Source organism: Leptonotus elevatus, chromosome 21 (genome assembly GCF_054856555.1).
Source record: "Leptonotus elevatus isolate MCC_2025b chromosome 21, RoL_Lele_1.0, whole genome shotgun sequence".
NCBI lineage: Eukaryota > Metazoa > Chordata > Actinopteri > Syngnathiformes > Syngnathidae > Leptonotus > Leptonotus elevatus.
In genome coordinates, this window is record NC_141259.1 from 1,263,467 (window position 1) to 1,289,648 (window position 26,182).

The 26,182-nt window shown below is 40.2% G+C and overlaps 2 protein-coding genes across 2 annotated transcripts in view; both read right to left on the minus strand.

Moving 5' to 3' along the window:
* Positions 1 to 26,182, minus strand: part of LOC147155517 (uncharacterized) — a 132,126-nt gene that overhangs the window by 20,050 nt on the left and 85,894 nt on the right. The gene's annotated exons all lie outside the window — the stretch shown is intronic.
* Positions 6,048 to 12,926, minus strand: LOC147155519 (uncharacterized). The gene is made up of 4 exons (XM_086066623.1): positions 12,923 to 12,926; positions 12,611 to 12,708; positions 12,342 to 12,409; positions 6,048 to 6,825 (listed from the first exon to the last, which is right to left on the minus strand). Exons 1-4 carry the CDS (start codon positions 12,924 to 12,926, stop codon positions 6,048 to 6,050), a joined length of 948 nt encoding a protein of 315 aa, XP_085922749.1.

The window sequence follows — 26,182 nt, forward strand, 5'->3', positions numbered from 1 at the left end:
ATTAGTTACAAATTGCCAAATACAGAAACTGCTTTTTATATATATATATATATATATATATATAACATATTTTTGAGAGGTTTTTTGTTGTTGTCGGAGAAAGCTTTGTAATATCTTTAGCTAAAACAGGCGGCTAGAGCGTACACCGAAGTGTTGGAATTAGTTTTTTTATCATATTTTTAACTTGCAGATAATGTAAATAATTTCCGTTTTTTATTTTGTATTTTTGGAGCAAGGATGTATATGATATAAACATATTATCTGGGAAAAGATGGCGGTGATGTGTAATTCCTTTCTGCTCCCAAACACCTAAATAACACGATTGGTTAATAAGTTGAAAGTCAGGGTTATGCCATATGGGAGAAAGCCCGCAGGGCTCCAATTGGGTTTTTGTAATTTCTAGTGCCTTCCACCAGGCGGTCAGGGTGGTGGAAATCATTGGGTTTTTAAAACAATTGTGTCGTTTAATCGATGTTGTAATAAAGAGTAAATATAAAAGTCTGAGGTTATTACAATCCTTCTGTTCTAGTTTCAGCCAACAGTTAGTATCTCTGTTGGGTTGTGCCCATAGAATGATATATTGTAGCTGGTTAGCTATATAGTAGTGCATAAAATTTGTTGCCTCTAAAGCTCCTTTGGATTTACTTTTCTGAAGAGTCGAATAGACTAATCTTTGCTTTTTTTTTATTCCAGTAGAATTTTGTAACGGCTGAGTCCAACAACTGGAACCAGTTAGGCGTAGGTTTAAATGGAATCATTGAGAAAAAATAGTTTATTTTGGGTAAAACTTTCATTTTAATAGTGGCTATTCGTCCTATTAGAGAAATAGGAAGATTATTCCAGCGCTCCAAGTCACTATAAATGCTATCCAGAAGTGGAGTAAAGTTTAAATGAATTAAATCAGTTAATTTAGGTGAGATTTTTATGCCTAAGTATTTTAAATTACCTATAGGAAATGAGTAGTGTGGGTCCTGGCTTGCAGGGTTCCATGAATTTTCTGTAATAGATAAAAGTGTTGATTTTGTCCAGTTAATAGAATAATCTGATAACTGTGAGAATTTAGTTATTAAGTTAAATACTTCCCCTAACGAAATAGCAGGTTTTTCTAAATAAAGTAAAATATCATCGGCATATAGATTCATTTTGTGTTCTGTTACCCCGGAGTGAATTCCTTGAATCCTTCTTTCCTGGTGTATAGCTAATTAAAGCGGCTCAATAAATATTGCAAATAGTAAAGGGGACAGTGGGCATCCCTGTCTTGTCTGTAGAGTAAAACTCTAGACTCTACAGACAAGACAGTAGTAACTGGAGCTTTAAGAGAATCATATAATATTGACAGCCAGTGAATAAATGACTTCCCAAAGCCAAATTGGTTTAAAACAGCAAAGAGGAAGTTAACTTTGTCGAAGGCTTTTTCTGCATCCAACGATATAATAACTGCCTTTTTATCATGCCGCTGTGACATGCTAATAAGGTTAAAGAGCCTCCTAATATTATTAGTAGAGTAACGATCTTTAATAAATCCTGTTTGTTCGCTATGAATGATTGTCGAGACTACTGTTTGTCTAGTCTAGATGCGAAGGCCTTAGCGATAATTTAAATATCAGTGTTATTTAGTGAAATCGGACGGTAACTTGATGGAAGGGTGGGGTCTTTTTCTGGCTTTAATAAAAGTTTAATTGCTGCTGTATTCATGTGTGGGCGTATGTGACCATTAGTTTTAATTTCTGTTACTACTCTTAAGAATAATGGAGCAAGCATTAACCAAAAGTGCTTAAAAAATATAGCCGGATAACCACCCGGGCCAGGTGCTCTGCCATTAGGCATACTATCTAGAGCACTGTACAGCTCGTTTATAGTAAGTGGCGCATCTAACGTATCTTTATATTCAGTAGATAACAGGTGTATTTAAGCTACTGAGGAATGCTTTAATATGCTCAGGGTTAGACTCGTTAGTTTCTGAGTATAGGTTGCGATAATAGTTATAAAAAAATTAATTAATTTCTTCTGGTGATTGTGTCCATTCACCAGTTGTCCCTTTAATAGCCGTTATCAGATATTTTTGTTGTTGGTTTGCAAGAAATTTACCTGATTTGTTATTATATTCAAAGTTGTTGTATGTCAATTGTTGCATTATAAACTCTGTCTTTTTAAATAACATATCGTCTAACTGTATTTTTGTATTTTGTAAGTCAGTCCATATTTGGTTATTTGGGTTTATTGCGTACCCATCGGTCAGTTGTTTAATTTTATCTTTCAAGTCTTTTTCGAATTTTTGATCCTGTTTCTTTTTATAGGATGAATATGATATAATTTGACCACAAATTACCGCTTTCCCAGCTTACCAGAGAAGAGATGGAGATAAGTCTGGAGAGTCATTTATTTCCCAAAAGTCTGCCCACTCGCTTTTTATAATTTTGTCAAATTCTGCGTCATTTAGCAGTGAGATGTTAAAACGCCATGTGGGGGGTGGTTTAAAGGTATAATCAACTTGTAGGGTAAGGGAGACTGATGCACGGTCGCTAATAATAATAGGATGTATTTTTGTACCAATTTTTTCAGCAATAGAATTATTTGTAAAAAAAAAAAAATCTTGAAAAAGACCGGTGCACCGTGGAAAAGAAGGTAAATTCCTTCTTAGTTGGGTTTTTAAGTCTCCAGCTGTCGACGAGGCCAAAATCATCCATATATTCCCCTATTACTTTAATAGATTGTAATCGCCTTATACATGTTGTATTATGAGAACGGCTTTAATTAATGGCTTTAAGACTGTGTTAAAGTCTCCTTCAATAGTAACAGTAGAGTTCACTGCTAAATCAAACAGCTGAGAGAAAAATTCATGGAAAAAGGCCGGATCATCATTATCAGGGGCTTATAAATTACCAAATGTATATATTTTATTAAATATATTCACCTGAATAATAATGTATCGGCCCTCTGGGTCTGTTATTGTATTATTTAGAGTAAAGAATACATTCTTATGTATGAGTATACAGACTCCTCTTTGTCTACTGTTATAAGGGGCAGAGTACACTTGACTAAAATTCTTGTCAAAAAGTAATTTTTCTTCAGATTTTTGAAGGTGGGTCTCTTGTAGGAGACAAATATCTGCTTTTAATTTTAAGAGATGGTCTAATTTTTTTAATTATTTTTGCCTGTGAGCGAGCGCTACACACATTCCAAGAGACCAGAACTAATTTATGCATACAAACAATATAAACTCAGTCCTGTGTAAATATATGTATAGGCTACTTGTTAATATTGGCATGTTATAGGATGGAATAAAAGTGGTTAGGTGGTTTATGTGATTTGTGTGAAATGAGGTGACGTGTAAGTGAATATAACAGTGAAAAAACGGGGAGAGAGGTGGATGTGAAGGAAATTGGCGAGGGATTAAACACATAACAATACACCAGTAAATGGTAACCTAAGCGAGATATTTTGATTAAATATATTTTCGATATAGTTATGTATTATTATTATATTTGTATTATAGTCTATACATAATAAGTATTCATATTTTGGGTTTTAGAACCACATATATATGTATACATCTAATAATCGAACAAAGTTCAGTTCCAACAATGCCAATTAGAACAGCCAGGGAGTGGAGTTGGGGTTCCGGAATTGTTGGCCATCGATGTATAGCTTATCAACGACCATCGTAGTCCGTTTACCCTCCTGCCTATTTTGTCTCATTATGGGAAACAGTACCTTTCGCCGCTCATTAATCTCTCTCGGGAATTGGTCATTCATCCCGAAAGAGGTCCCTTTAAGCTCCCGTCCTTTACTTTTAACAAATTCTTTCTGTTTAAAATACTCAAACTTAGCGATAATAGGACGGGGGGTTGTTGCCCCTACGGGCTCCAAGCCGATGTACACGGTGAAAAGAGATATTATTTACCGTCTCCTGAGGAATTTTTAGCAATGTCGTCATAAAATGTTTTGTATCTCTGCCTCTGGATTGTCAGAGGTGTTCTCGGATATGCCTGAGAATATTAAATTCTCCCGCATGCTACAGGATTGGACATCCAGAACCGTTTCTTTTAGCGTTTTATTCTCCTTGTTAATCATCTCCAACTCGGCTGAAACAGCCGCAAGTGAAGAGCGTAACTCGGCATTATTTCGTTGGAGGTCACTTACGTGTTGGCCGAGGAATTCCAAACTTACCTTTAATTCTTTGACGTCCTCGCGGATGAGGCAGAGGACATCTAGTTTTTTGTGTGGATTCTGCAGCTGTTGGTATTGGGCACCAGTAGTACTGCCACATCCAGACATCCCAGCTGCAACACACAGTAGGAACTGCATAAGGCAGTTATTAGCATGACACTAACTTCCAAAGTGAGTAAATGTATGATTTCCATTCAGCTGATGTCCCTAGTTTGACATATTGTTCTGACCCAGGGTTAAAATAGTATGCAAGCTTATATGTGGTGTCCCGATTTTCACTTTCAAACATTGAACAGATCTGTGACCATTAACTAATAAACAGATTGTTGGTGGTCGGTGCAAGCTACAACATAAGTCTAAAATTAGTGACATTATTGCAGTTTGCCCCATTGAAATGAGGAGACAGTAAAACTGTGTCAAAATTTGAATATAGCCCAACCCTATTAAATAGTAAAGACGCGAGAATGATGTAGATGCTGAAAATTGTGTTCAAACAGTTATCCATTTGATTTTAACATCAACAGCAATATTCCATTCATTGTTTGCTCTGGTACCGCACACATTGAGCCTGCATATATATATGTATATGTATATATATATATATATATATATATATACATATATATGTATGTATATGTATATATATATATATATATATATATATATATGTATATATATATATATATATATATATTATTATTTTTTTTGTATGTGGGTGAGTATGTGTATGTGCGTGCGTGCGTGTGTGCGTGCGTGCGTGTATTTGTTAGCTCACCAAAAACCTATTAGAAAAAATCCCATACCGTTCACCTAAACCGAACACCGCCGTCAGGAGACCCGAGGGGACCAAAGAAAACCAAGGAAGGTGAAATCCAGCACCGACCAGACACCACCCACCGGGCCACCCACCAGAATTCTTCCCCAACCCAAGAAACATCTAAATTCCAACAAATCCAATAAAAAATAAAAAATCAGGGAGACCTCAAGAGACCAAAGGAGAGACTGAGGAAAGGAAGGAAGGACAGACGAAGCCGAGTGAGATCCACAGATACCAGTCTCCACCGATTCAATGACCTGAGGAGGATGCAGATTGTGTCTGAGTTTCGATAGATGCTGGTGTGGTGGATCTGGCATGCATGAAAATCTCCATCAAAGAGGGGAGCCGTCGACCCCTGCCAGGACAGAGCAAGCGCAACACCTCAGGGCCCCCCAGGCCGCGGCAGCGCAAAAGGACGACCCCCGGGCCCCGCCAGGGCCACCGGCCGGAGAGCAAACCCAGGAGCAGGAGCGCCCCCCACCCCAACACGGCCCGAGCCCCCGACCCAACGCAGCAGGACGAGGCACTGCAGGCCGCCAGGCACCCCACCGGCCCCCAACTCCCGCACCCCCACAACCCCCCCGCCCCCCACCCAGCCCCAGCCGCCCCCAGGTCCCCAATCCCCCAGACACCCCCCACCCCCAGCACCCCCCACCCCGCAACCCCCACCACCACCCCCCAACAAAGCCGCCCCCCGACCAACCGAGGGGATTTACTTAACTATGATGCTTTTCAGCAAAACTACAATATCGCTTGCTCAGTCCAACAATTCTCTGATGTTATTAATGCTATTTTGCTAGCTCTAATATGTATTCTAAAAGGCTCACTGCTATACTTGCATACTGTCCCATGCGGAGGTGTCAACACCAGAGTGTTCCTTCATTTTGCCATTAAGGGTTCGGAGTCCCTCTATGGCCTTGGTCAAACTTCCATCCGCGGCTGTATTGTTGGGAACAATTGTGCAGCATTGCTCTCCGATTACATACAATACATTCAGTCAACAGCTATCCTGTTTCGGAATGCCATAAGGGATGTAGCTTATAGCTGTTCATGCACAGCTTCAAACCCGTTCTGCGTCCAATTGCCCAATTTTTGCACATTGTAATGTATGGATGTAGTTGATTCTGTCTACGTTCTTGTTGGTTGTACACCACCAACAGATCAAGGACTCAAATCCTGCAGCTACCTGATCTACTAATTTATACTCAATTGGAACACCACGGGAAACACCAATGGCATCAATGTATGTTGGATCATTTTGGCCCTGCCAGTCTACTGCTCTTTTCTGCCGTTGCCAATGTTCTGGCATAACAGTGGATAAACTAGCTGTCAACTCTTGTACAGACATAGGACGTAGAGTCACTAGGGCACAAAGACCTGTTATATTCTTTGGCAATTTATCAAAAAGTCTTGCATCTCCGCACCACCACCAGATGTCCCCTCTCGGTTGTAGAATAAAGTCAATTTCTACCACTATTATTTCCTGACACAGTGGTGCTGAGAGATTTCCTAACTGCTCTGCTCTGCCGGTAATGTTTATACAAGTAAAATTCCCAAGAGCTACTTTTGTGGAAAACATAGGTTTGTGCTTATCAACTTTAGTCACAGGAAACACGCTATTCCAACTCATACATGCATTACTAGGCTTAGTATTATTCATAACATCAATAACACAGTTTTGTGGAATAGTAGCTGGTATTATCTTTAATAATAGTCTAGGGCCCATACACACTACATAGTCCTCATGGGTCAGATTAGCAGTTTGTTCTACTATAAGTAACCAATTATTATTTTGCCTTGAAACTCCTGTAATGGACTGAATTTCCCAATCAAAATCACTTTGTGATATGCGTTATACTACCACCCTCGCTTGTTTGGTGTACTGACTCACCTAAGGGTTCTCTAATAGAGTCATGGTTTTGTTTTCACAGATTATAATTGGGAAATAGGAGTCTGTTCCAGTAGCATATGCCCACAAGAGAAAACCCCAACAGGATGTATTAAAAATAGTCAGGTCTACGGACGTTTCGGCTATATTATAAATATAATATTAATACACAACTATATCTAAAGTATATTTAAACAAAAAAATCTCGCTTAGGTTACCAGTTACTGGTGTATTGTTATGTTTAATCCCCCGCTAATTTCCTTCACTTTCACCTCCCTACCCGTTTTTTCACTGTTATATTTACTTACACGTTACCTCATATTTTACACAAATTACATAAATCACCTAACCCCTTTGATTCTATCCTACAACATGCCAGTATTGACAAATGGCCTATACAGATATATACACAGGACTGAGTTTATATTGTTTGTATGCATAAATTAGTTCTGGTTTCCTGGAATGTTTGTGGCGCTCGCTCACAGGCAAAAAGAATAAAAACTTTAGACCATTTCTTAAAATTAAAAGCAGATATTTGCCTCCTACAAGAAACCCACCTACAAAAATCAGAAGAAAAATTACTTATTGATAAGAATTTTAGCCAAGCGTACTCTGCCCCTTATAACAGTAGACAAAGAGGATTCTGTATACTCATACATAAGAATTTACTCTTTACTCTAAATAATACAGTAACAGACCCAGAGGGCCGATACGTTATTATTCAGGTGACTATATTTAATAAAATATATACATTTGGTAATTTATATGCCCCTAATAATGATGATCCGGCCTTTTCCATGAATTTTTCTCTAAGCTGTTTGAATTAGCAGCGAACTCTACTATTATTATTGGAGGAGACTTTAACACAGTCTTAAATCCATTAATAGATCGTTCTAATAAAACAACATCTATAAGGCGATTACAATCTACTAAAGTAATAGGGGAATATATGGATGACTTTGGCCTCGTCGACAGCTGGAGACTTAAAAACCCAAATAAGAAGGAATTTACCTTATTTTCCGCTGTGCACCGGTCTTTTTCAAGAATTAATTTTTTTCTTACAAATAACTCTATTGCTGATAAAACTGTTACAAAAATACATCCTATTATTATTAGCGACCATGCACCAGTCTCCCTTTCCCTACAAGTTGATTATACCTTTAAACCACCACCGACATGGCGTTTTAACATCTCACTGCTAAACGACGCAGAATTTGACAAAATTATAAGAAAAGAGTGGGCAGACTTTTTGGAAATAAATCACTCTCCAGACCTATCTCCATCTCTTCTCTGGGAAGCTGGGAAAGCAGTAATTAGAGGTAAAATTATATCATATTCATCTTATAAAAAGAAACAGGATCAAAAATTTGAAAAAGACTTGGAAGATAAAATTAAACAACTGACCGATGGGTACGCAATAAACCCAAATAACCAAATATGGACTGACTTACAAAATACAAAAATACAGTTAGACGATATGCTAACTAAAAAGACAGAGTTTATAATACAACAATTGAGATACAACAACTTTGAATATAATAACAAATCAGGTAAATTTCTTGCAAACCAACTTCAACACAATCGGGAAACATTGCTTATAACGGCTATTAAAGGGACATATGGTGAATGTACACAATCACTAGAAGAAATTAATCAACATTTTTATAACTATTGTCACAACCTATACTCAGAAACTAATAAGCCTAACCCAGAGCATATTGAGGCATTCCTCAGTAGTTTAAATATACCTCAGTTAACTACTGAATATAAAGATATGTTAGATGCGCCACTTACTATAAACGAGTTGTACAGTGCTCTAGATAGTATGCCAAATGGCAAAGCACCTGGCCTGGATGGTTATCCGGCTATATTTTTTAAGCACTTCTGGTTAATGCTTGCTCCACTATTCTTAAGAGTAGTAACAGAAATTAAAACTAATGGTCACATACGCCCACACATGAATACAGCAGCAATTAAACTTTTATTTTATTTTTTTTAATTTAATTTAATTTTTTCTAAAAGAGCTCAGTATTGTTCATTCGGTAATGTCATCATCATTGCTCTTTTTTTTTTTTTTGTATGTGGGTGAGTATGTGTATGTGCGTGCTATTAAACTTTTATTAAAGCCAGAAAAATACCCCACCCTTCCATCAAGTTACCGTCCGATTTCACTAAATAACACTGATATTAAAATTATCACTAAGGCTTTCACATCTAGACTAGAAACAGTTATCCCGACAATCATTCATAGCGACCAAACAGGCTTTATTAAAGATCGTCACTCTACTAATAATATTAGGAGGCTCTTTAACCTTATTAGCATGTCACAGCGGCATGATAAAAAGGCAGTTATTATATCATTGGATGCAGAAAAAGCTTTAGACAAAGTTAACTGGTCCTTCCTCTTTGCTGTTTTAAATAAATTTGGCTTTGGGAAGTCATTTATTCACTGGGTGTCAGTATTATATGATTCTCCTGAAGCTACAGTTACTACTAATGGGATTATATCTCAGAGTTTTACTCTACAGAGAGGCACAAGACAGGGATGCCCACTGTCGCCTTTATTATTTGCAATATTTATTGAACCGCTTGCATTAGCCATACGCCAGGAAAGAAGGATTCAAGGAATTCACCCTGGGGTAACAGAACATAAAATTAATCTATATGCCATTGATATTTTACTTTATTTAGAAAAGCCTGCTATTTCGTTAGGGGAAGTATTTAACTTAATAACTAAATTCTCACAGTTATCAGATTATTCTATTAACTGGACAAAATCAACACTTTTATCTATTACAGAAAATTCATGGAACCCTGCAAGCCAGGACCCACACTACTCATTTCCTATAGGTAATTTAAAATACTTAGGCATAAAAATCTCACCTAAATTAACTGATTTAATTCATTTAAACTTTACTCCACTTCTGGATAGCATTTATAGTGACTTGGAGCGCTGGAATAATCTTCCTATTTCTCTAATAGGACGAATAGCCACTATTAAAATGAAAGTTTTACCCAAAATAAACTATTTTTTCTCAATGATTCCATTTAAACCTACGCCTAACTGGTTCCAGTTGTTGGACTCAGCCGTTACAAAATTTGACTGGAATAAAAAAAAAGAGCAAAGATTAGTCTATCTACTCTTCAGAAAAATAAATCCAAAGGAGGTCTAGAGAAACCAAATTTTATGCACTACTATATAGCTAACCAGCTACAATATATCATTTTATGGGCACAACCCAACAGAGATACTAACTGTTGGCTGGAACAAGAACAGAAGGATTGTAATAACCTCAGACTTCTAGATTTACTCTTTATTACAACATCGATTAAGCGACATAATTGTTTTAAAAATCCAATGATTTCCGCCACCCTGAATGCCTGGTGGAAGGCACTAGAAATTACAAAAGCCCAAGTGGAGCCCTGTGGGCTTTCTCCCCTATGGCATAACCCCGACTTTCAACTTAACAACCAATAGTTGTATTTAGGTGTGTGGGAGCAGAAAGGAATTGCACATCTCCACCATCTCTTCTCAGATAATATGTTTATATCATATACATCCTTGCTCCAAAAATACAAACAAAAAAACTGATTTTTTTTTACATTATCTGCAAGTTAAAAGTATGATAAAGAAACAAATTCCAACACTTCAGGGTACGCTCCAACCGCCTGTTTTAGCTAAAGATATTACCAAGCTTTCTCCGACAACAACAAAAAAACTCTCAAAAATATATGTTACTTTCATATACTGATAAAACGTCTTTACCCATCTCGAAATGGGAAACAGACTTGTCTATAGCTCCAGAATCTGACTTTTGGATTCAAGTTTGTGAAAACGTTTTTAAAATGACAAAACACACAAATTTACAACTTATCCAATATAAAATTATTCATAGAACATACATTACTCAATATATGATGAAGAAAATGGGACTCTCAGACTCCGACATTTGGTCGCTCCTCTTAACTCACTGCATTAGGTTTGCACAATACACTTATATAGACATATAGGGCACATAACACACTTTGGGGGGGTGGGGTTAGGGTGGAAACACCGTCTTCGCTCTACAACTCCCTTCCAATTTTAATGCACGACCCAACTGTGGGGGTGGGGGGGGGGTGCCATCGGTTGGGGACCGCAGTATAGAGCAGTGCTGCGGTCCCCTGTCCGTGTCTCCGCCGCGCACCACATACACTTACTTGTATATACACTGGGTGGGGTCACATTCAAGGTTTAGGGGTAGAGTTCGCCAGATCCACCACACCAGCATCTATCGAAACTCAGACACAATCTGCTTCTTCCTCAGGTCATTGAATCAGTGGAGGCTAGTGTCTGTGGATCTCACTCTGCTTCGTTTGTCCTTCCTTCCTTTGGTCTCTTGAGGTCTCCCTGATTTGTTGGAATTTAGATGTTTCTGGGGTTGGTGAAGAACTCTGGTAGGTGGACCGGTGGGTGGTGTCTGGTCGGTGCTGGATTTCACTTTTCTTTCTTTTCTTTGGTCCTTCCTCGGGTCTCCTGACGGCGGTGTTCGGTTTAGGTGAACGGTATGGGATTTTTTAATAGGTTTTTGGTGAACGCACACACATACACATACTCACCCACATACAAAATATATATATATTTTTTTAAAAGAGCAATGATGATGACATGTCAAATCGGTAAAATTACCGAATGAACAATACTGAGCTCTTAGAAAATAAAAAATAAAATAAAATAAAAATAATAATAATAATAATGACCCCAGGGCCACCAAATTGTTCAGCTGCCCATTGCCAGGATTTCATCCACCTTTTTCCTGTTCATCACACCAGGAGGCGTGGACAACCTCAGCAAAGTTATTGGAACAGAAGGATGACTGCACGCTGGCCCATGGTCATCTTCCATAACATTATTGTGTCCTCATACAATGTGTCATATGGAAGGAGCTCAACCTCTGCAGCCATCTTGGAAGCTGTTTAGGCTGCAGTTGGTTTAGTCAAAGGATAAAGGTGCCAGTTCTGCCCCTTGAAGGAGTACTGCAGGACAAAAGCTGTGTGCTGCACATGTTGTATAATCACTTGACTTAAGTCATAACTCGGAAGTCCTTGTGACATGTGTGAACTGTGACGTGTGAACTGGTACTCTTTTGCAAACAGTTTAAACTGTTCTGATGAAAACTGTCCATTATCTGATACTATAGTCTCTGGAGTTCCATGTCGAGCAAAGGTCTCCTTGACAGCTCTGATAGTGATCTTTACTATTGTGTGGTTGAGTTGTGCTACTTCTATGTACCTTGAGAAATAGTCAACAACTAAAATGTACTGTTTCTTTGACTACTCAAACAGATCCATCCCAACCTTCTGCCAAGGACGGTCCGGAAGTGGCGTAGGCAACAGTGGTTCACGGTTCTGTATTCTGTACTTTTGACATTCTTCATATCCGCCTACCACCTTATCCATCTGTGTAGAGATGCCGGGCCACCATACCGATTCCTTGGCTCTGGCTCTGCATTTGGAAATCCTTTGATGCCCTTCATGTAGACGTTGCAAAATGTCTGCTCTCAGAGATGGTGGGATCACAAGTCTTTCTCCTTTCATGAGAAGGTTGTGGCACACATTTTAAGTCCATCCTGTATAGCCAGTATGCTTTGATATCTGGATCTAGATTGCTTTTCTCCGGCTAACCTGCAAGACAACAGTCCTTTACATTCCTGCACAGTCCATCTTTTTCCTCTGCTGACCTTATCTCTTCCTACCTTTTGTCCGTAGCCGGGGAGACAGGAAACAACAGAGTCCACGAAAACCTCTACGTCTTTCTCTAACCGTAGATCTCCTGCAGAAGGCGGACCTCCCACTGGAGCGCGTGACAGCGCGTCAGCTGCGACGAGGGTTTTTTGTGTAACATGAATGATTTGGAAAGAAAAGCGTAGCAGCCCAAGGCTGAATCCTGAGATGCGCGGAGGCAGGTCATCCAATCCTCTTGTGCTCAGAAGAGGGACCAGGGGTTTGTGATCTGTTATCTGTGTGAACTGTAGTCCCATGAGGTAGGATGACAGTCTTTCACATACCCATGTTCCCGCAAGTGCCTTTTTCTATCTGCGCTTAGCGCCTCTCAGTGTCTGTTAGTCCTTTTGAGATGTAAATCACGGGACGCCACATGTCATCTGACTGCTTTTGTGTCAGTACAGCACCTATACCATAGGGCAATGCTTCTGCAGCAACTCTTGTTTCTGTTGTGTTTGAGTAATGAGCGAGTATTTCAGGAGAACTTAGTATTTCCTTCAGTTTCTGGAATGCTGTTTTCTGTGGCTCAGCCCATATCCACTTGTTTCTGTGGTTATGGTAGCCAGCTGTGGCATGAACTTGGCGGGGTAGTTAACCATGCCCATGAGACGACGCACATTTTCCACACATTTGGGCTGTGGCAGCTGCTGGATTGCCTTCACTTTGTTTGGGTCAACCTCGATGCCTTTGTCCGAAATTTTGTGTTCCACAAACATGACCTCGTTTTTAACAAACTCGCACTTCTCATTAAAAGTGAGGCCTCAAAATCTTCCAGCATCTGCGACATTCTCCTTTGAAAATGCTCGGGCACTGATGCTATGCCAAAGGGAAGGCAGTTAAACTGGTACCTCCTAAAAGGCGTGATGAAAGTTGTGAGGGGCCGTGACTCTGGAGCAAGTCGAATTTGCCAAAATCCGGAACGAGCATCTAATTTTGTGAATACTTTGGCATCTTTCATCTTTGCGAGTGACTGGTCCACTGCAGAAAGAATATGTTGTTCTCTTTTCACTGCTGTGTTCAGGAGTGTGAGATCCACGCATATTCTGGGTGGCTTGTTCGCTGATCTGGGAACCACAACAATGCCTGAACACCATTCTGTTGGCTCAGAGACCTTTGAAATAACTCTTATTTCTTCCATCCTCATCAATTCATTCCTTGACTGCTTCTTTGAGGGGAAGAGGAACACGTCGTGGGGCTGAAAGTGCTACAGGTATAGCCCCCTGCTCCAGCTCGATGCGATGAGTCTCCTTCAACTTGCCTAATCCTTGAAACATGCTTGGGTATGCTGCTCTGAAATCTGTCTCAGTGTCTCTGACTATGTCCACTCTGTAAACTAACCCCAATGCCTCACAAACTGGTCTACTCAATAGTGGCTGGACTAAGCCTGAAACTAGGTAGACATCCTCTGATGTGCTACGCCCTTTTGCTGCCAAATGTGCAGTGGGTATTAAGCTGGCCCAAGAAGTTTCTTCTTGGGTGGGTGTAGTTTACCGTCCCTCTCAAATTTGTACAGTCTCTGGCATAGAGGTAACCTCTGCGCCTGTGCCAAATTTAAACTGAATATTTTTCCCCATTTAACTTGACCTTTTCAACCCTGGGTTCTGATCACACTGTATCAATTTCTCCTAAGAACACACATTCCTCACTATCAGTATAATTTTAATTTTCTGTGATCTCTCTTAATTTTAGTGCATTACTACTGCGACAAACTACAGCAAAATTACCTTTATTCTGACATTTTCTGCATTGTTCCTCTCGGGCTGGACAATCTTTCCATGAGTGCTTGTTCTTCTGACCGGTCACACTCCTTTTCATTCTGCTTTCCGGACTTTTCTTCCTTCTTTGATGATTGCTGTTTTTTTCCCTTTCTTAATGTTTACTTTCAGAGTGTCCACATTCAGTTTATTGTCTTCTGCAGAGCTGCTGTGTAGAATTGTTTGTTGCATCTTCAGTCTCACTTTCTGTATAGCTTTAGCAAGTGTTAATTCAGAGTCCATTTGTAGCTGTTCTGACAGTCATGTGACCTTTATTCCAACTACAATTTTGTCCCCTATAAGTTCATTTTTAAGCACACCAAATCCACAATTTTCTGCAAGCTTGTGTACTGGGAGTGCACCGATCGATTGGCCTGCCGATTTATCTGCCCCGATTTCCTTAATTTTGGAAGATCGATGATCGGCCGATCCCTGAAAAATAAACGGATCTTTTCCACCAATCTCCTCAGAGGTCTGAAAAAGTCAGCCACTGTCCTGTTCTGCTGAGATGACTAATAGGATTTTCATTTTTATTTGATTGAACTACTTCATGTGCAGTTAAAACAACCAATTTGTATTATTTCACCGATATTGTTCAATGTTTTCCAATAAAACAAGATTGGAACACTGAAGGTATATGTTGCTTGTAATGAAAAAAAAATCTGTATCGGCAAAAATCAGGATCGACAGATCAGATTTTTTAAAGGATCGGGGATCGGCCAGAAAATTGTGATCGGTGCACCCCTATTGTGTACAGTTCTGATAAACGTTTCAGCACTCTCGTCGTCTTGTTGGCGTGTGAAGTTGAACTGTGCTCGTTTGAAAATGACGTTATGTTTTCCCACATAATGGTGTTCAAACGCTGCTTTGACTGCTTCATATTGCTTTTGACTTTCATCAGTTAAAGGCAAAACAGCCAAAACATCAGCAGCAGCATCTCCCATGGCATACAAGAGTGAGTTTACCTGATATTAATCAGTTTTAGTGTCCAACGCTGTTGCAATACGGAACCGTTCAAATCTTCTGATCCACTTTGGCCAGCCTGTCGGACATGAAAAGTAAAATGGCTCCGGAGGAGTCAATTGTACCGTGGTCGCCATTTCAGCCTTTCATTCCCTGGTGGTTTCTTCACGTTCAGGATCTCGGCTTGTAGCGCCGTCTGTCTGCACTTCTCTTTCCGCCAAAAATGCGCCAAGTGGGCCTGTTATGGAAGCCTGAAAGTGTCAAAATTCAATGAATAAAAATGTCCTTTTTAAATAAATATAAATTAGACAAATAACAGGCAATTATGTAATGTGGCCATTAAATTGTAAAATGTGTTAGTATTATTATGAAAACTGTTCATGCTATTCTTTAATATGTAACTAATATTTTATTTTGATTAAATATTTCATAATGATTATTTTAACAACGTCATACTTTTTAATAAAAATGACATTTAATTTATTTTCCAAGGTTTTATAAGATAAGAAACCGTTTTTTTGCAGTCAGTTTTTATTTCATACTGTCCTTTTCCACAATGGCCTTTCTATTACATATTGGCGTTTTACAGCCAAATGGCTTGGTGTTGTAAACCAAAGTCAGTGGGTTGGGCCTCCTGTTTGATCCTCTATGATCGATTAGTTTTCCTAGACACGGGTCTTGATCGTTGTTAGTCGGCAGGCGGCAGCAGAAGGAACGATGGCGGACTTCAGCGGTATTTCTGCAGCTCTGCTGACTAGCTGATCAAATAGATCATTTATTATTTATATATATTTATTTACATATATATATATATATATATATATATATATATATACTTAATATATATATATATATATATATATATATATACTTACACAGTATATAAATATATATACACAGTATATATATATATATATACTTACACAGTATATAAATATATATACACACACATAAATATATATATGTACACACACACAATGACAATCTGTCAGATATATCAAAACTGCAATTAAAACTTTGTTTAGTTAGCTATTGTTGATTTTTTTTGTCATTTGTCTGAACTGGAACTCTCAATCAGTGTTGGGGAATCCAGGCCCAGAAGGTAAAGTCAGAGGATTTGAGGCAGGCTTGCATGTCCACACAGAATGACTCGTAGTTCTGGTAATGTGCAGGAAGACGTAGGACCTCAAAACAGGTGGAAGACTTTGGAAGACCTTGGCTATTCACCACTTCTACAGTCAATTGTCTGGGCAAGACTTACCATCCAGTCCAGAATTTTAGAAGGGCATTGTTCTCTTCATGGGATGCTGCCAGAAATAATTTTTTTGCAAGTGGAGTTTTGGACAACGTCCCATGTTAGTGTATTAAGTACCAAACCATCCATTGTAAAATGCTTACCATTTTCAATAAAAGACCGAAGGTACCCAATTAGTCTGCACTGGTCCTCAACAGAGCATTCTTCCTCATCATCTTCCAGAGTAGGCCACACAATGTTCTCTAGAATAGACTGCATGACACAGCACATTATCAATACATTTTTATTTTGATTATTAGATTTGCCTGTGTTAAGTATGTATAACTGATATACATTTAAAATCATTGTGTAAATATCGGGGAAGAAATAGCGAAAATTTTGGGTTACAAATTGCCACAAGCAGGTTTGTTGATCTACATGGGACACATTAATGGGAGGAGTTTTCCTCATAAGGACCACTACTAGGTTTTGCTTGTAGCTTCAAAAAAAGCTATTACCAGAAAGTGGTCTAAAGAAGATCCAACTACACTCAAGGACTGGAAGGAAATTTTAGAGGAAATTCACATGATGGAGAGACTTACATATATCATGAGGTTGCGACTAGTAGCATATGAAGTTCACTGGGAAAAGTTATTATTATATAAGAACAACTGATCGTTTGTTGATTTTGTTTTTGAATTGTTGTGTTGGAAACAATCAAAAATAAGTTAAAAATAAAACTGTGTAAAACTCCTGGAATGTGACTTTCTTTAGGCAGTTTGGGTGTACAGTTAACAGCTGGACATAAAATAATTGAAAAGGAGCAAGTCACACTTAACCTCACAAGTGGGGGCAGTCTTTGATTCTCTGGGTAAGAACAGGGGAATAATATCAGGCCTCTCTGAGAGTAGCGGTCACACCATGGTCTCCTTGAGCCCTTTCCTCAGCTGCTTTACTTGGCGATTTGTTCGTGTTTATGACCTGAGATGGTTGGAGAAATAAAAAAAAGTTCATTTTTGGTTTACAGCGTTCTCACAACTAATACTCAATATTTATAACATACATGATGAAGCAGTTTTCCGTTCTTTTTTTGGGGTGGGGTTGGGATTCAATTTTGGTTTTGCTTTTCAAATGTAAAAAGAGAAAATACCCTTTATCTTGTGACACCTGGCAGGTCCAAGGACAGTGCCAACTCAAGAACATTTATTTTGTCCTCTTGTTAGTTCAGCACTGCTGTTAAGCTATACATGGTGGAAAAAGAGTAATGATGGGTCATACCATTCGACAGAACAAACCATTATAAATGTTATATTTAAATAATTTTCCCTTTCATACAATTACAGAAACAAAATTGCAAACCCGCATACCTACCTACACGTGAATATAGTACATCTGGAAAGCGTACTTACACATTGTGTTGTTTTGTTTGTGATATTAAAGAAGTAGTTTTATAATTCACTTCCTAAAAAAAAGAAGTATAAAGTGTTGACAATAGTTTCAGATTGTTGACTGTTTTCCCATTTCAATATAATTCAAAAATAATTACTTCATATTTATATAATAGCAATAATACTGTGTAAAATAAACTTTTAAGACGGTTTATGGTCAAATAAATAAAGTGCAATAATGGTCACTGGTGATCATCTTTTTGTATTGTGTAACAAAAAAGACATGATAAAAATGAATTACAAATGTTTTTATTTGTTTTAATTAAATAGAGTTGAATTGATAATAACAGATTGTTTCATCATGCAAAATATAATTTGGATTTAAAATTCAACAATGTTGCTTTATTTTTGGACTTTGGTAGGGCGGGTCATTTTTGACCCATAGGACAAGGAGTAAATAGAATGTTAAGATCGCACAAGGGTTAAAACGAAAATCAAATAAGAGTCGTTTTTCTATTTTTAATATCAGTTTTCAATCGTAATTTGCTGTGTCTCTTTTGTCAGTGGATGAGCAGGAAGTGGCTACCCTGACAGCACATGTTGCTAGCGTCTTCTCTGTGACTACTACTGACTAAATTGTTTCCCTTCATTTCTTTTCATCACAGGTAACAAAAGGATGTTTCCTTGTGAGCTTCTCCCTTCACACAAACTACAGGATTTATGACACCATGTCGTGTTATACTTGCGTTGAGTCCGACTGTAGATTTGACGTGAATGCTTTATTATACCCAGCGTTCCATTCTTTCCCGGACGTCATCCTTAAACGTCTCTACAGTTCAATGCACAACAGTTAAACCACAGCTTACAAAAAGGAATAATTATTTAACACTTGAAAAACAACAAGGTTGAAGTTGCTTTATTTATAGCACATTTAATACATAAGGCAACTCAATGTGCTTCACATCTGCAAAGGCACATTTACAAGCATAAACAAACAACAGTTAATGACATTCAGAAGCAAAGCAGCAGAAAAAAGTAGCTTGCAAAAATTACTAAAAGTACATTGACGTTTGAAAACATTAACAGAAAACTTTAAACAAAAAAACATTAAAAGAGTAAGAGTAGGTTTCTAAAATAACTATTTCTAAAATAAAATGGAAAACATGATTTAAAAATGTTTAGAAGACCTTAAACAAAGGTATGGGAAAAAAAGTTTTTACCCTGGATTTAAAAGCATTTACACTCGAGAGACGAATTAACTTCTGTTTTGCAGGTTATTCCATTTGTGTGCAGCATAACAGGTAACTGCAGCTTCACCATGTTTACTTCAACCTCTGGGCTCTACTAATTGACCCAAGTCTGCAGATCTCAGAGCCCTACGGGGTTTATATTCAATCAGCATTTCTTCACCGTATTCAGGACCCAAACCCTTCAGTGGTTTAAAGACCAGTAGCACAATTAGGAAATCTATTCTACAGCTGACTGGGAGCCAGTGTAACGCCGTAAGGTCTGGAGTGGTATGTTCTGATTTCTTTGTTTTGGTCAGAACCCGAGCTGCAGCATTCTGAATGAGCTGCAACTGTCTGATGTTCTTTTTAGAGTCCAGTCAGAAGGCTGTTACAATAATCAAGCTTGCTGTAGATAAAAGTATGAACAACAAACAACAAAGACTAACTGTTTGATCATTTGTATTTCATTCAAATTACATTTACACTTCCCCACCTTCCATCAAAAGTCAAACGTTTCTTCACAGTGCATTTTTAAGCTTGTTTCCTGATAGAATCTTTGTCCACAAACTGAGCAGGCAAAAGGTTTCTCAGTATTGTGTGTTATTTTGTGTATTAACAAGTTTCCCTTCTGAGAGAATCTTTGGCTCAATCTAAACAGGCAAAAGGTTTTTCACCGGTGTGTATTCTCATGTGCTTTAAACGGCTTTTATACGAAATAATTTTGCCACACTGAGAACATTCCCGGTGTTTGTTGTCACTGTGACATGATGTGATATCACCTTCAGACTCTTCACGGACAAACTTAACAAAATACAACGTAAAACACTTATATCTAGATCTATCGATTTCTTGGTGGGGGCCATAATAAAGCCCCCACGTCAACCTGCCCTCTTAAAATTCATAAAATAAATACATATCATGATCTACCGATTTCTTGGCAGAGACTTAATAAAGCCCCCACGTCAACCTGCCCTTTTCTCTTATTACTGCTGTATTGCAGCTGCGCATAAACCAACGTGACGGTACTTCCGTAAACAACGACCCTCGTCACCACGTACGTATATAGTTCAATGTCGTAGTAAAATCCAAACACAACGGAACGAACCAAACTCATAATTTAAACAATAGTAATACACCCATTCACTCAGACCTCATGTACAATTCAGTTAAATTTATCAGACGAAAACCGTCGCAGCGTTCTCGACAGACAGGACTTCCCTACGTGGATAAACGTCTCCACTTACCGTAATTAATTAGTTAGGCGCCTAGAAGGTCCTGTCCGCCCAGAACGCAGCAACCGGTAACGGCCTTCGGCTTACGGCGAACGGCATCAAACAGCGGGCATCGCCGAACAACGAACGTCGTGGGTCACCATCTGTTGGAAAATCGTTTTTTGTTTTCCCGTGTTCATAATGTTGATTATCAAACTCAGACAATGAGATCGGTGAAATCAGGATTTATTTTACATAAGCTTATGGACACACGAGATGCTGGCAAACGCCGCCATTTCTCCCTCAGGTGTGTCAGCCTTCCCCCTGTTCCAGTCACTAGTATCCTTCCGTGACTCTTCAAACCCCTCCCCGTCTTCTTCTGCCAATCCTCAGCCGTTCCTCTCCTTCTCAGACAGTCACATGATACATCAATACACATCGCCAAAATGCTCTCCCTCACTCACAAGATAAAGATTTACGTTGTTTTCAGAGCAAGAAGAGATGTCACTAAACCCCCCTCCTGCTCAACTGGTTGTAAAATACAAAGGAATCTAATTAACACATTCACAGGCACCAAATTTTATGCACTATTATATAGCCAACCAGCTACAATATATTATTTTATGGGCACAACCCAATAGAGATACTAACTGTTGGCTGGAACTAGAACAGAAGGATTGTAATAACCTCAGACTCCTAGATTTACTCTTTATTACAACATCGATTAAGCGACATAACTGCTTTAAAAATCCAATGATTTCCGCCACCCTGACTGCCTGGTGGAAGGCACTAGAAATGACAAAAGCCGAAGTGGAGCCCTGCGGGCTTTCTCCCCTATGGCATAACCCCGACTTTCAAATTAACAACCAATCGTTTTATTTGAATGTGTGGGAGCAGAAAGGAATTACACATCACCGCCATCTTTTCCCAGATAATATGTTTATATCATATACATCCTTGCTCCAAAAATACAAAATAAAAAACGGAAATGTTTTACATTATCTGCTAAGTTAAAAGTATGATAAAGAAACAAATTCCAACACTTCGGGGTACGCTCCAACCGCCTGTTTTAGCTAAAGATATTACCAAGCTTTCTCCGACAACAACAAAAAAACTCTCAAAAATATATAAGTTACTTTCATATACTGATAAAACGTCTTTACCCATCTCGAAATGGGAAACAGACTTGTCTATAGCGCCGGAATCTGACTTTTGGATTCAAGTTTGTGAAAACGTTTTTAAAATGACAAAACACACAAATTTACAACTTATCCAATATAAAATTATTCACAGAACATACATTACTCAATATATGATGAAGAAAATGGGACTCTCAGACTCCGACATTTGTCTCCAGTGTTTACAAAACACTACAGACACTTATTTTCATGCTTTATGGTTATGTACTCCGGTTATGTGTTTCTGGACTAAAGTCTAAAGAAAAACTTTCCGCTGTCTTGGACTGTAGGATACCGTTCTCTCCAAACTTGTGTTTGCTAGGTGACTTAACAACAACTGACTTACCACATAAACAATTTCAATCTATACTTGTAGCCCTTACTATCGCAAAAAAACCAATTCTTGTTAACTGGAAAAATAAACAAACTCTGAATATCGACCAATGGTCTAACCTCCTCATAAATCACATTTTAATGGAAAAAATATCTGCCTAAAATAAAAACCAAATGTCAAAATTTAAAGAAACATGGTCTACGTATATAGAATTTTTTAATCTAAACCTGGTTACTTAATTCTGCCTGTTAGCGAGAGCCACAGCAGCGTGATAACTTTATTACAACATCGATTAAGCGACATAACTGCTTTAAAAATCCAATGATTTCCGCCACCCTGACTGCCTGGTGGAAGGCACTAGAAATGACAAAAGCCGAAGTGGAGCCCTGCGGGCTTTCTCCCCTATGGCATAACCCCGACTTTCAAATTAACAACCAATCGTTTTATTTGAATGTGTGGGAGCAGAAAGGAATTACACATCACCGCCATCTTTTCCCAGATAATATGTTTATATCATATACATCCTTGCTCCAAAAATACAAAATAAAAAACGGAAATGTTTTACATTATCTGCTAAGTTAAAAGTATGATAAAGAAACAAATTCCAACACTTCGGGGTACGCTCCAACCGCCTGTTTTAGCTAAAGATATTACCAAGCTTTCTCCGACAACAACAAAAAAACTCTCAAAAATATATAAGTTACTTTCATATACTGATAAAACGTCTTTACCCATCTCGAAATGGGAAACAGACTTGTCTATAGCGCCGGAATCTGACTTTTGGATTCAAGTTTGTGAAAACGTTTTTAAAATGACAAAACACACAAATTTACAACTTATCCAATATAAAATTATTCACAGAACATACATTACTCAATATATGATGAAGAAAATGGGACTCTCAGACTCCGACATTTGTCTCCAGTGTTTACAAAACACTACAGACACTTATTTTCATGCTTTATGGTTATGTACTCCGGTTATGTGTTTCTGGACTAAAGTCTAAAGAAAAACTTTCCGCTGTCTTGGACTGTAGGATACCGTTCTCTCCAAACTTGTGTTTGCTAGGTGACTTAACAACAACTGACTTACCACATAAACAATTTCAATCTATACTTGTAGCCCTTACTATCGCAAAAAAACCAATTCTTGTTAACTGGAAAAATAAACAAACTCTGAATATCGACCAATGGTCTAACCTCCTCATAAATCACATTTTAATGGAAAAAATATCTGCCTAAAATAAAAACCAAATGTCAAAATTTAAAGAAACATGGTCTACGTATATAGAATTTTTTAATCTAAACCTGGTTACTTAATTCTGCCTGTTAGCGAGAGCCACAGCAGCGTGATAACTTGCATTGATGTTTCTGTATTTGGCAATTTGTAACTGATGGTTGTGTTTTTATAGTCAGGAACCCGGCTGCTGCCAGCGGGATCGAGCGGATTCGCCTCCGATGGGCACCAGGGGTTGATATTCGGATTCACGGCATGCCAGTGGGTTAATTCTGTGGGTGCTGTCCCCTCTGGCTGGGTGTGGGCGGGTCTGCCCCTCTGTTGGCTGCTGGGTGGCGGCTGCGTCTTGGCCGTTCCCTGGGTCTCTTGGGGGGTGCTGCGTTGCGGGGCTTTCCCTGGTGTCTGGGGCGGCGCCGTTCCGGCGCGGTCCATCGCTCTGGGCCCGGCGACGCGGTTCGGGGCCTGTGGGCCGCCGGGGTGCCCGGTGGTTCCCTCTCCCCTCCCCCTTCCTCCCCCTTGCTGCCTCTCCCTCCTCGCCTCTCCCCGCCCGTCCTCCGCCTCCCTGTCCCTTCTCCCTCGTCGCCCTTCCTCCTCCTCTCCCCCTCTCTCTGCGGCCCTGCCGCTGCCCCCTGCCCTTCTTGTCGTCTCCTTCCCCCCTCCCTTCCCCCTCCGGTACGCCTTCCTTCCCCTCCCCTGGGCCGGGGGCTCCATCCATGGCCCGGGTCTCGGTGCTCCAGGGGCCGGCGGGGGTGGCTGGGGTTTGATGTCGTGCCCGCCCCGCTCCGGTGGGCGTCCTGGCACCTCGGGCTGGACCCAGTATCCGGGGGGCGAGCCCTATCGCCCCGCCGGGCTGGTCCCATATGCCCGCCGGGGTCCCGGTGGGGTGGGTGGGGGCTTGGTGGGCGGGTGTGCCCCCTGCCCCCGCCCGGTTGGGGAGGGCCCCGCTGGTCGCTCCTCTTAACTCACTACACTAGGTTTGCACAATACACTTTTATAGACATATAGGGCACATAACACACTTTGGGGGGTGGGGTAGGGTGGAAACACCGTCTTCACCCTACAACTCCCCTCCAATTTTAATGCACCACACAACTGGGGGGCGGGGGGGGTCTTGTGGGGGTGCCATCGGTTGGGGACCGCGGTATAGAGCAGTGCTGCGGTCCCCTGTCGGGGTGGGGTCGGGGGGGGCTGCTTTGTTGGGAAGGGGGTGGTGTGGGTTGCGGGGTGGGGGTTGCTGGGGGTGGGGGGGTGTCTGGGGGATTGGGGACTTGGGGGCGGCTGGGGCTGGGTTGGGGTTGATGGCGGGGGTGGATGGGGGGCGGTGGGGGTTTTGGGGGGTGCGGGGTTGGGGGCCGGTGGGGTGCCTGGCGGGCCTGCAGTGCCCCGTCCTGCTGCGTTGGGTCGGGGGCGCGGGCCGTATTGGGGTGGGGGGCGCTCCTGCTCCTGGGTTTGCTCTCCGGCCGGTGGCCCTGGCGGGGCCCGGGGGTCGTCCTTTGGCGCTGCCGCGGCCTGGGGGGCCCTGAGGTGTTGCGCTTGCTCTGTCCTGGCGGGGGTCGACGGCTCCCCTCTTTGGTGGAGATTTTCATGCATGCCAGATCCACCACACCAGCATCTACCGAAACTCAGACACAATCTGCTTCCTCCTCAGGTCATTGAATCGATGGAGGTTGGTGTCTGTGGATCTCACTCGGCTTCGTCTGTCCTTCCTTCCTTCCCTCAGTCTCTCCTTCGGTCTCTTGAGGTCTCCCTGATTTTTTTTTTTTTTTTGGATTTGTTGGAATTTAGATGTTTCTTGGGTTGGGGAAGAATTCAGCCCCTCTCTTCCGAGTCGGCTGCTATGCGCACCGCTCACAAAACTCTGGAGCGCTGCGTTCGATCACTCTGAGTGGCCGCGCAAAACCCAGCCAGCCCTTGCAGTACGACCGTGTCTTCTTTAACTGTGGAAATTGGATGGCTGTTCAATTCTTCAATAAACATTTGAAATAAAATGTCTCCTTTAAGACCTCAGAGAAATTAGGCGTGTGTTTAGTCTGCATAGAGGGGCGAATGGAGGAAAACACCACTTTGGTGATTGTTTTGGTGAGGAATTAGCAGTTTAACATGGCTAAAAGCTACAAAAAGTTTATTTTCATGTTACTGCCCCTTTAATTGTAGACTACATAAAAATAATGAAATTATCAAATGAATTCTGGACAAAATATGAACATAACTATTTTTTAACAAGTTAAAAAAAAACTAGTGGACGGTATGTATAAGTTTGTATGTCGATACTAAAAGTTTTTGGGGAGGAGTAATATGGCGGCCTCGCGGCTTCAAAAGTCTTGGCTATTGTTGAATTATTAACATTGTTTTTCAGTTTCAATTTATATTTTAGCCGTTTTGGATTTAGTTATAGCTGTGTAGCTCAATGAATAGTATTGTCTATTGTATTCTTATCTGTCTCTTTCGCCTGAGAAGAAAAGGGCAACAAGTTTCTTTTCCATGTTATCTAGAAGGGAGTATAGCCTAGTACCGGTCTCAGCCGGTCGAAGTGAGACAGGCTGATTTATTATTGTTTGGGTCTAATCTGGTTTGTATTCCTGGGAACTTCTGCCTTTTTGTGAATGGGAGGAGACTTTTCGTATTCACCCACTTTTCAATAAATAATGATGTGCAGGAGAAGGAGGGACACACTTTTGAACAGAACACTGCTTGGGTGACTTCATTTGTGTGATCAGAAGCTTCTGTTATAATGATACCTTTGCAAAGGGACTTCTTCACCAGAATCTCACCATTCAGTTAATTGAACACGCAAAGAGTAGAATACAAATATTGTCTACTCTAACAAATGGTGATCCCCGACGCTGAATTATAACGAATGGTGACCTCCGACGCTGAATTCTAACGGATGGTGGTATTTTGACGGTTTGCGAGCTGCGGCGTTTCCGGACGGGCGGAACTTCTAGGCCTAAATAAATAAAGTACGGTAAGTGGAGACTTTTATCCACGTAGGGAGGTTCTGTCTGTTTGGGACCGCT

Coding starts and splice junctions, on each gene's coding strand:
- LOC147155519 (XM_086066623.1), bottom strand. Junction 12,410..12,610: donor TCCCCGGCTACGGACAAAAG/GTAGGAAGAGAT, acceptor CTCTGAGAGCAG/ACATTTTGCAACGTCTACAT. Junction 6,826..12,341: donor GAGCCAGAGCCAAGGAATCG/GTATGGTGGCCC, acceptor CATATCACAAAG/TGATTTTGATTGGGAAATTC.